We start from the raw sequence: 12,479 nt of genomic DNA, 5'->3' as shown, positions 1-12,479 counted from the left end.
TAAGAGGCTGAAATGAGGTATTGTTGTATTTTCTATATTTTCTCGGGAATTAAAGAATGGAGAATGCTGCCTTTTGGAACAGTAATAGAACACAAACTACCAGTTCATTAGACCATGTTTGTTGGGCTGTAAAGGTTTTAGTTTATTTAAAATGCGTGGTCAAATATGTCTTATTTTTGACAAAAACAAGGCTTTTCTTTCTTTAAAAATCTTGATATTGCCAAAAATAGCAAACGTGGAAATTTAAATTTTTTGCCAGTTCTGTTGACTAATCTCCAAACATTTAAACGGGAGTCTCCTAGAAAATATTTGAATCCGTGATTAAAATATAACTGTTATTGTACCATTGTTACATTTATACAAAAAGTAGTGGTACAAAGAGAGAGGCCATCGTTTGAATGAGAAATTTATTTTTAAAACTTTTCTGTTCATTTCAGGTTGAGATCATCCATAAAAATTCATATGAATATTAAATTACAATTTTCATAGCATTTTGTAATATTTTAGGCCCTATATACATGGAATTTAGCAATTTTCGTGCATTTCCACCAATTGTATCAGTCATCCCACCTGCGCATGCCCAGATTGTTGTTTCATTTGCACCAGTTATCATCGCACTGAGTCCCAGCTTTCACACGTGACCAGTCATTATATTTTAGTCTGTTTCATTTTGGAGATAATTAATGTCATTTGTAATAACTGCTTTTTCATTTTCGCCATTTTTGCAGAATAATTTTGCTTCCATTAAAGCCCTAAAATTGTTGACGTTTCCAGACATCCCATTTCCACCCAACTTTAATGGCAAGTCTCATATTTTACCAAATGCAAACGGAGGACCTAGTGTTTATTCCTGCCCAAAACTAGCCATATGCACCTTGTACTTTTGCTGTTTTCGGACATTGTAAACACGTGTTTTTTCTGTAATTTAAAAGGCCCGCCTTTTTGCGTGATTTGGCAGTGTCCCTAGTATATTGATTTTATGCTAATGCTGTTACGTAATCATGTGTATGATATATTTTTTACATGTGTTGTTTGAAAGACAAAGGTACAGTGTTTATGTAATCATTGAGAAATGCCATGAAAACAATCCACATATGACGTCACGAGTCAACTCTTAAAACATACTGACTGCCCCTCGTACTTCCGATATTTCCTTACTTCCGATATTGTTTAATGCTGAAGATTTCTTTGGTGTCAAACTTAAACCTTTTCCTAATGTCCCAACCGTCCTCATTTTCCACCTATCAATATTGGGTGCCACTAGGCTAGGTTACGTGTTTTTTGACGAGCATGTGCATGGGCGTCAATCCCATAGGACAGGGGGACGTGTCCCCCACCTTTCGGCAAATTTACCAATTTTTTCCTTTCAGCCACTTTTTGACAATTTAGGCCGATTGCCCCCCCCCTCACACATTTGAATCCGGATTAGCGCTTATGATTGTGGGTACAATTTATGAGAGTCATAACTTACCTTGCATAAGGGTGAATATTTTTCCATACTGCGGTATAAGCTTATCTGCAATCGTTCTGAGAAACACTTCATTACGAATGGACAGAATAGTACCTATGAAAGGCCAACCAGTTGGTCCTGGAGGAAAGTTAGCAACTGGCCATCGGCGTTTGTAATACTGAATAAACAAAACAGCTACGGATAGAAGCACCAACAGGCCCAGTAACTGCAGATTATCCATGACGAATTAAGAGGGAAATAGCAAGTGAAGTTGTTAAATATCAATACAGCTGAGCTAAGTGTATTTATTATATTATTGTATTATTGACATTGTCGAGCAAATCATCATACACTCAGAACGATTTTTGAATATACCGCGCTGCACTGATATGTTCACGCGGTACCTCTTCATTGAACCATATCATGCTGCTTACATGCACCTGTAAGATTACTATCTTTGAAAAGACCAGTATTGTATTCAATCTATGATTGCAGACATACACAGGTGATGAGTGTAACCTGCTTGTAGTGCAGCGTGATATGTTCAAAATTGTTTTCACCTATTGCTATGGTAAGTAATCCGATTAATTACGTAACTTCGCCAGCGTATTGAGCATCCTTTTTTGTTCTACATAGTCGTCCTGGAAGTCGATCGATACATGTTGAAATCAGCCAATTCTGAGATACACCTTTTTACAAACGGACTGCAACATCTATTCATATATTTAAATTATTCCGATTAGACCGTAGAAGTTATGTAATAATCGGATTAACTACCATAACAATAGGTTAAACTATTTTTGAATATACGCTGGCGAAGTGATGTAATAATCGGATTAATTACACAGCAGGTTGCACTCATCACCTGTGTATGTCTGCAATCATAGATTGAATACAATACCGGTCTTTTCAAAGACATTAATCTAACAGGTGCGAGTGATCAGCATGATATGGTTCAATGCAGAGGTACCACGTGAACGTACCAGTGCAGCGCAGTATATTCAAAAATGATCCATGACTGAAAATAAGCTCTACAAAAATAAACATTTAAAATAAACCCGAGTCTTGCATATAGGCCCATCTAATTATCAGATTAGCTTGCCATTGTTTTAATGAATAGAATAAATTATCTTTGCTCCAATGCAATTCTTTTGTATATAAAACATGATTACCAAATCGCCACTTGTACGCGCCTCATTGGGAGATATTTGGCTATTTCAGACGCTCGTTTCATCGCCAATATGAAAGACTTTTGCTTATAACTTGGCAACATGGTTAGTATATATTTCAATGCAAGACTATTTTTACGAGCTACTTACGCCTAGGCGTAAGTGCGTATACACCAAACACAAGTCAATTGAAGCAGCACAATTTACCGCGAATTTAGGACCGTAAAATTTAGACTTTTCTTTTGTCTAGATTAGCACCCAACCTCTCGTCTCAAGGTTTTATGTCAAAAATTAACATAACTTACCAAAACGAAAACTGAAATTCACGAGCTTCAAATTATTAGTAACTAACAAAAGGCTAGAATAAAAGATTGGTCACACCTGGGAGGCTACCACTTCAGAATAACAATGACTTACAAAAAACAGATACGGATACGGAAACAGAAACTGAAAAGATAAAACGACGGCATGTATATCGCACTACTCTACGAGCGTGTTTATAGTGAGCCATATTATCCGGTATTTAGCAGTATAATCTTTCCGTATACAGCTAACACGCTCAATGAGCAGGATGCACTCATCACATGTATGCCTGCAATCATAGATTGAATACAATACCGCTCTTTTCAAAGATTCTAGATTCTAATCTACAAGTGCAAGTGATCAGCATATGGTTCAATGCAGAGGTACCGCGCACACCGTCATCGTTCCTATATCTTCGTGTCAAAAATTGCCGTGATAGTACGATGAATCCTCACGTTTTTCAACAGCTACGCATGGTGATTTTGTTCGAGATAGGCCGAGCGACTCAGGCTAAGCATACAATTTTGAGATTTTGAGAGCCTGCCACATATTGTTCCTATTCTATGTTTTTACGATTTTCGCATGATCAGTATATGGCTGGCCGTAACCGCCACAACGTGATGGAGCTGCTACGCGTAGCTTACTTTTCGCTTCGCGGAGCTAAATTGACCAATCATGTTAGATCTTTTCATTACGCGGAGCCAGTGGATGCATCCTCGTTCCAGAGAGAGAAAACTCTTGCCAAAATTAATATTTACTATGGGGATTTTAAATGAATCGAATGTAAATAAACCACGACCAGTTGTACAGGATCAATACCATTGTTTGATTAGTGTAGGCCTATAGCCAATGTTACCTTGCATGCATGTGTCATGTGTGTGGCGTGTTTGTTTGTCTACTGTGTCAGGCCAGGATCACTGACACACGGTACTGATACTGTCATACTATCACGGTGATCATATTGTTGAATGTTGTTGACATTAAAATAATCATGATGCAGTCATGTCTACAGTAGAATTCACCACGACCTTTGAAGGACTTAAACCCCATTAAAAGCTATTAAACCAAGATAACACTCGATAAAAACAGCTCAACTATGTTACATCAGATCTTCTCTGGTTAAATACACACTGCACTTGTGTCTGTTTTACCTGTGCAATGAGCAATGAGCTGGTATTATAGTTTCAGTTGGGTGCACGATTATAAAGCGAACGCAAGGTAACAATACTGTGTGGGCGTTTGTTTACGAAATGAGATAATAGTCTGCTTATTGTTAACCAACGTTCTTGAAAATGAGAAGCACAATGGTTTGCAGACTTAACACGGTTTAGAAGTAATTTCTTCATATTTTTTGGTGTTATCTGTCGTTTACATATCCTTCCTTAAACACAAAGTACCAATATTTCCAAACACCTAAATTAGCTAAAAATTTAGGACATGTTATCAAAACTATATTTTCTAGAATTTCAGAGAATACTTTAAATATTGGCCGGTTATTTTTTACACAGTGACGTCAACTAGGCAATGGCCTATACTTCTTACATACACTATTTGTAGAGGTCACGCGTCAATGGTGAGCGCACTGAGTATTGTGTATAGGAAAACGGACAGTAACTACAGTATGTATGGCCTACTACTAGTATATAAATTAAATCCGCTTCAGTCTGGTAGTGTTTTAGAGCGAGTGAGTTTCTGGTGGATTATAAGGGAGAGTGAGGGTCTGGGGAGTGTGGTCCAGTCTGGTGGTGTTTTAGAGCGAGTGAGGGTCTAATAGGTATTTGAGAAAGTGAAGGCTTGGTAGGGTATTAGAGAGAGTGTGGATCAGTCTGGTGGTGTTTCAGAGAGAGTGAGGGTCTGGTGGCGTATAAAAGAGAGTGAAGGCTTCGTGGGGTTATTAGAGAGAGTATGGGCCAGCCTGTATTAGAGCGAGTGAGTGTATGGTGGAGTATAAGAGAGAGTGAGGGTTTGGTGGGGTATTAGAGAGAGTGTGGTCCAGTCTGGTGGTGTTGAGAGTGATTGTCTACTGGGGTATAAGAGACTCAGGCTTGGTAGGGTATTATGTGTTATGAATATTAGGCCTACATGTATATCAATGGAAAGCTTAAAACGTGCTTTCACATGGTGCTCACTGCTCACCAAGTTTTCGTTTGTGAATAGGGAAAGGATTATAGGTGTGGTCACGGGCATAGATATTCGTGTTTGGTAAAACACACAACTGTGCCATCTAGTTCATGTTGTTTTACAAGAATCGTGTACCGTTTTGGAGCCAGAGGTTTTGGACTAGTGTTCCAGTAAATGGAAGCTTCCTGCTTGACTCTCCGATGTATGGTATGAAAATCTGAACATGCAATTTTGTAAACTGTTCCCGACTGTTTCGACCTTGTCTTTGTAGAAACAAAGGTCTGACGTAATGTCTGATGAGGTCTATAGGCAGTTGGAACGCCTGCTGTGTTGAACGCTCTACGCAGTCGTTCAGAGGTACCTTCAATGTATAAGGCAAGGTAAGGGTTAAGGCCCTACTCGGACACAATTTTCTGCGAGTTGGATTTCAAGAAGGTCCAATCTCTGTATCCACAACTACGGAGCGCTGACTTGATGTGCGATACCTCCTCCACTTTATCTGAAGGATTCGTTACTATGTCTCTTCTGTGCAACAGCGTTCTGATAACGTATGAGAGTACTGGAGAATGCAACAAATGACCTTCCCAGGAGGGTCCTGGAAGCTATCCAGATCAAGAAGTAAGGACCTTCATTGAATTAAGACACAGGTCAGATTTGGAACTAGATCCTGTGTGGGACAACCAGATCAAACCCAACGGCACCAGGAGCAGAAATTGTCCGACTTCGGTGACGTCATCTAGTGTGTTGCCATCTGATCAGGTTGGTCTCTAACCGTTTCCAAGAAAAATATCAGAACTAACAACATCGGCTGATGACGAGGAAGTTCCTCGAAAGCGTTCCCGGTAAGCGAAATAAACAAGTAGTGTTGAATTCAATTTAAATTGTTCTCATTTAATTACCACTACTAGTATGGTCGTTGAAGATAAAAAACAGGTACTACCCGGAAAAAAATGTTAACAAGCTGATTTTTGCACCAGATAAGTAGAATGCATTATAGAATAACATATCCAAAATCCGCAAAAATCCGCCATGGGGAATTTGTTTTATCCAAGATGGCCGCCAAAATGACCGCCATAACATATAATTTGTTGTATCTCAGCTTCTGAAGCAGATATGATGATGCTATTAGTGTCTTTGAATAGGTGTAAGAGGTCAGAGAATTCATATGTGAACATATCTAGAACACTGATGTCTTCATTCACACTAAAATCCAAGATGGCCACCAAAATGGCCGCCATACCATATAAGCTCTGTACCTCACCTTCTGAAGCAGATATGATGATGAATTTAGTGAGTTTGAATATGTTTTGGAGGTCATGTATTCAAAAATGCAATTATCTATAACACTGATGTCTTCATTCACACAGCAATCCAAGATGGCTGCCAAAATGGCCGCCACCAAATGATATAATTGGCTATATTTTTGCTTCTGAAGCATACATGAAAATGACTTGCTGTGTCTTTGTTTAGGTTTTAGGGACAAAAAAAATTATTTATTACGTATATAACGCACTGAGTCTTCCCTCACACTTGAATCCAAGATGGAAAACCAAAATGAATATAATTATACATAATTAGCTCTCGCTATATACTCGTATACTCTGAAGATGATTTTAATCTATCGTAGAATAGGTTCTGGGGGAATAGGTTTTAGGGGTCATAGATTATAATTTTGCTATTACTTAAACACTGCAAGTATAATCTCCTCAGCATTTCAGCAATTTTCTCCCCTGCAATCCCCACAAGCTGTAAGACACTTAAGTCCATTTTTGCGACATCAACATCCGTTACTTCCACAAGGATTAATGTACTGAAGGAGAGTTTACACTTGTATCGAACAAACTGAAGCAAGCTTTGAGGTGCTGAATCCAAATCTGTCATGACTGGTGTACATGTACTCTCTGATGCAGAGAGTTTCCAACCCTATTGCTCTTGATCATCAAAGTCATTGGTTGTGAGCTTAACCCAAAGTACTGCTCACCCGCTCCGCTTGCAAATGATTCTGCAGGCTGTGCAAGTATGCCGCTCTTTCAAGCTTCTGTGCATTAAGAGATGCCTTGTTTGAGGATACCACAGTGATGAATTTAGCGAAGCGTGGACCGTTTAGAGAATCATCTTACTTGGCACCATATAAGATAACAAACAATCTGATTCCGGCTTCACCAATTTTGTTCTACTGTCGCCTCAAGATAGCTGCTGTTCCTCTGTTTGATCTAGATTGCATGATACTATCAATGGCTTTCAAGTATCCACCCAGCAACGAGATGAACTGACTTTTGTTCTTCTCAATTCGACATATAGAGGTAAATCTGCTGGTTGTGGTGAGCCTTCATAGATTCTGTGAGCTGGATATCTGCACATGTTTCCCCCACTCTTCTCTGGTGCTCATCATCGGGTCTTTTATTGACGGACCCTGCAGTGCATAGCCATCAAAAACAACGCAACAGTTTCCATATCTTGAACACACATGATTGACATATTGCATTGCTACATCTTTTTTTACTCCATTTTACTCCAAGGGCGCGCTGCCATCAAGAACATGCATAAGTTGCTCCCTTTGCTAAGACGATTTCACAACATTCAGGCTTTGCTAGTTGCGCTTTCACTGGTTTACGCATATAGCATTCTCCTTCAATAGAGAAGTGGGAATTGTGGCAAGATCATAGTCAGAATATGGAGTCACGCTGTCTTTCCGCTGTACTATAGCTACAAGGCATGAAAACAGATGATTTAATATGAATTTTCTGTTTATCAACCTGAATTACTGAAAGCAGATGATCTAAAGACCGCACTTGGTCACTTCTTTTAACTGACGCTTTATTTGCGGATTTTGGATATGTTGATCTATAATGCATTCTGATTGTCTGGTGCAAAAATCAGCTTGTTAACAATTTTTTCCACGTCAAAATGTTCAATGACCAACTATACGTATGAATCTGCAATTCTACATGATCATGAACAACTCTGATGAACAACAGTGTCCACAGAACCAGCATAACTTACCCAGGATAGATAATTAACCTTGTCAAACAATAGAAGAAATTAAAAAAATTGGAGTAGATATTATTTTCATGATGCCCCTCGACTTCCAGAAAGCTTTTGATTCTGTGTCACACGAGGCATATGAGACTGCTGCGAAGCCTTTAGCATTTTGAAGACATTTCCGATCGTTGCATCTTGGCAATTGATGTCCATTTGACTAACTTAGATACCGATAGATAATACTTTTGATAAATTTGTAACATTCAAAAGATTATTCAATGGACATAAACCCTTTTCACGATGTCACCAAGGTAATAAAACACCCTGGCGTAGCAAACTATTTCGTCACTTGAACTGTTTATGGAAGACGACGCGACGGACAACTAGAAACTATTTTTATGAAAATAGGGGACTTTTCAAGTTTTAACTTAAAAATTCACGAAGTGGAAACACAACAATTATCTTATTTGGCCCTTTTATAGTCACGTGTGACTTTGTTTGTCTTGTCACACAGGGCCTGCATTGTCATTGATTGTACCATTGTTTGATTAACCGTATGCCTTAAGAACCCAAAACTACCGCACTGAGCAAGTGGAAGATTTGGTGCGGCGTAACGCTTATCGCTAAAACGCATCCATTTAGCTGAACTAGCCGTTATTTTACAATCACAGGGAGATCTGTATTACGTTTTCTGCCAAAATGACAAGTTTACTAACAGTACTAACACTTGCAATCGTAATTGCAATCTTAGGTCTATCTGAGATTGCTAGTGAGGAGAAAATGAGAAAGGGTGCCAGTGCGACCGCTAACGATTCAGAGCAAACCAGTGTTGGAACCTGTCCACCACTTTGGACGCGATTCCAGAACAATTGCTATCGTTTCTACGGTGGACCTGCGGACTGGGAATCTGCTGAGCGACAATGTCGTGAAACCTACCACTGTAGTGGGGAATTCAGTGCACACCTGGGGTCTATTCATGACTTTGAGGAGAACAATTTAATTTACAATCTCTGGCAATCTTCTTTAGTGGCAGGCTTGAATGAATCTGCGTTTGAGCCATTGGCGAATAGAGCGAATGGAGTGTGGCTTGGTATGGAGGATCGTGAGAGTGAAGGTAATTATACATGGTCTGACGGTAGCTCCGTTAATTTATATTACTGGGTACCGGGGCAACCAACGAATAGAATGATTGATGATACCGGCAATGGAGAAGACTGCATTATGATGTGGAAGACAGAGATGTTCAATACTGTGGACAAATGGAATGATGCTCCGTGTTACTACCTCTTTCCTTTCATTTGCAAAATGCCCACCGAATAACGCAGTATCGCAGTATACTAAAATAACACCATAAGTTATGGATGTTACAGAATTGAGCTTTGACTAACTTTATACTGATTGGAGCTGTAGCCTATTTAGTTATGGGTGTTACAGAATTGAACTTAATCTAACTTTGTACTGACCATGCTGACTGTGGAGTGGTAGCCTATTAAGTTATAGATGTTATACCGAATTGAACTTGGACCTTCTGACTGGAGTGAAACAGAATTGAACTTGGACTAACTTTATACTGATTGGAGTTGTAGTCTATTTAGTTATGGATGTTACAGAATTGAACTTTGGCTAACTATATACTGACTGGAGTTGTAGCCTATTTAGTTATGGGTGTTACAGAATTGAACTTGGCCTAACTTTATCCTGACTGAAGCGGTAGCTTATGGAGTCGTGTCGAACGTGTTACACATACAACTATATAATAAATCTACAAAATATAGTTTTGAAAAAGCTGTCACTTCTGAATAATTTTGGCCTGTGTACTGCCACATAAAATAACAACTTGATTCAGGTCCATGAGTGGTTACAAATTGGCTATGTGGTTGTCAGAAGGAATGCAAATCAATAAATGTGACGTGTCATATCAAAAGGAGACACTTTTGGGCAGGAATGTAAATGGAGAAATATCCAAAAATCTGCCGGTGGGAGATTTTTTCACAATTTGAGTTTGTTGCGAATTTGTGATGTTATTAATGTTAAAAATATTGTCTGGTAGTTTCAGACCGGAATATAACTGGCATCTCGTAGTTTTTGAGACATTTTTCAAATTAATTCCTATTCTCAACATTGTCAATAATATTTTTAAAGGCCGATATCTCAATTTCCAATTTTATAATACCATAACTTCCGAACTCAATATCTTCGCTTAGGTATGTCCGAGTTCATTGGAGGAAACGGCGTTGTGGAGCAAAATATCTCTATATTTAAGATATGTAAAAAACTCAAAATTCATAACCTGCCCAAAAGTGTCTCCTTTTGACATGACACGTCACAAATATGAAATAAAATGCAGTGGATGTAGCAGTAGCAAACTTGGTTTAGTATTTTATTAAAGGGTGAAATGGAGAAAATGAAATGCTTATGAGCTTATAATTATCATGTAAATTTATATCAGAATTTATTTTTGAAAAAAAACTTACAAGTGGCCGAGTTTATGTAATACATTCGCACAATGCGCACCGTAAAACGAATTAAAACTTTATCACAGAAAGATAGTTAACTGTTGTGGTTAAATGTGTTCAGATAATGAATGGCAACGGGGAAGTATATGCATATGGGCAAGAACACCGGTTAATGAAGTACCGTAGAATTCCGTCTAGAAGCATATATGCCTCTAAGCGAGGTTTTTTTTTAACGAAAGATATGAAAGGCCAATACCCTTCTCAAAAAACATTGCAATAGATTGGTCTTACAAATATGTGACGTGTCATGTCAAAAGGAGACACTTTTGGGCAGGATCGTGAATGGAGATATAGCCAAAAATCTGCCCGGGGTGATTTTTTCACAATTTGGGATTGTTGCGAATTTGTAATGTTATTAATGTTAAAAATATTGTCTGATAATTTCAGACCGGAATATAACCGGCATCTTGTATTTTTTGAGACATTTTTCAAGGTAATTCCTACTCTCATCATTGTCAATAATATTTTTAAAGACCGATATCTCAGTTTCCAATTTTATAATACCATAACTTATGAACTCAATATCTTCACTTAGGAATGTCCGATTTCATTGGAAAAAACGGCGATGTGGAGCAAAATATCTCTTTATTTAAGATATGTAGAAACCTCAAAATTGATAACCTGCTCAAAAGTGTCTCCTTTTGACATGACACGTCACATATACATGTTTGTACAGCCGCCTTTATCAGTAATATAGTTGTTCAAACTCCAAATAACGTTTTTGTTGAGAGTGTCTGCCTCTTGTCTCTTGTGTCAAAAAAACCTCGTTTAGAGGCATATATATGCTTGTAGACGGGATTTTACGGTATTATTAATTGTCCTACTCGACATGAAGGCATGTCGAAAGTGCACGTAGCAATCAACGAAATAATACAATGGGTTGATTGATAGTGCTGCCGCAGCGCTTCACTGCTGAAAAATAAAGCACATAAACTTTGAACTTTATTATTTCCATAACATAATATTTACTTGCAAAATTAGTTAAAGCTTGGTAAGGCATGCTTCATAGAAATAAAACTGTGCGTCTGCAGTGCATTGTCCATCTTGACTGTGACAATAAAACTTTATTTTGGAGCACTTCAGTAACGAAAAATCAAGTTTGTCGCCAAAGTGCGTTTTCCAAATCGAGCAATTTCAACGAAAAATATTTTCGTCTGCCGATGACGCTACCAAGGGCGCTTACTATCACTTATACCGCTTTTAGGGAGTGTTCATAAATACTATGGTGGGGTGGAAATATGGGGGATCATAAAATTTTGGGTCCTAAAAATGGGGGATCAAAAAAAATTCAGTCCTTAATAGGGGGGATAAAAAATAATTGAGGGTAAAAGTCCAGGCTAAAATGTATGAGAAGGCATGCACATTGCAAATCTTTTAAGCTTTGCGCGCATTTGTACCATAAACTAAATTTGAAATTAGACTTTAAGAATTTTTCTCTAACCCCATCCCCCAATGTCAAAAAGAAATCTGAAGAAAAGTATTGAGGGCGCTATACCCTTCGAAGCAGCTTAAAAGTATTTACTTGTGTACTCTTAAGCTTCAAATCAACAAAATGTGCGCGCTTTACTGTTTGAGTGTTTATGACTCCAAACGGTAATGTTTAGCTAATGAGTTAATGACCATAGGCGTAGATCCGGGGGAGGGTACCCCCCCCCCCCCAATACTTGATAGGGGGATGGTCCATACAATTAATCACCCCCCCCCCCCCATTGTTGATGTCTGTATTCTGAACCAAATTAATCGCATATTTGGACATATCAACCTAAAAAGTCCCAATATTTTTGCGCTTCGCACGAATTCATTCCAGTTTAGTACCATAGTTCATCAGTTAAAGGGGCATTTCGTGATCCACAGCCTCATCCCCCCACTTTTCCCAACAAAAGTTGAGATTTTTACACCACTGGATACCTCTGGCTACATAATGTTTATGTACCAAAT

The 12,479-nt window shown here is 38.4% G+C and overlaps 1 protein-coding gene across 1 annotated transcript; it reads left to right on the top strand.

The window, feature by feature from the left end:
- The first annotated feature begins 8,583 nt into the window (after positions 1–8,583).
- LOC140158948 (echinoidin-like) lies at positions 8,584–9,928 on the top strand. Its single transcript, XM_072182238.1, has one exon. The coding sequence runs from the start codon at positions 8,725–8,727 to the stop codon at positions 9,343–9,345; it is 621 nt and encodes a 206-aa protein (XP_072038339.1). The 5' UTR covers positions 8,584–8,724; the 3' UTR covers positions 9,346–9,928.
- Positions 9,929–12,479: the final 2,551 nt, after the last annotated feature.

This window comes from Amphiura filiformis, chromosome 8, assembly GCF_039555335.1.
Source record: "Amphiura filiformis chromosome 8, Afil_fr2py, whole genome shotgun sequence".
NCBI classification, from domain to species: domain Eukaryota; kingdom Metazoa; phylum Echinodermata; class Ophiuroidea; order Amphilepidida; family Amphiuridae; genus Amphiura; species Amphiura filiformis.
The sequence above is the reverse complement of the archived record's forward strand: the minus strand, read 5'-3'. Positions and strand labels throughout refer to the sequence as shown.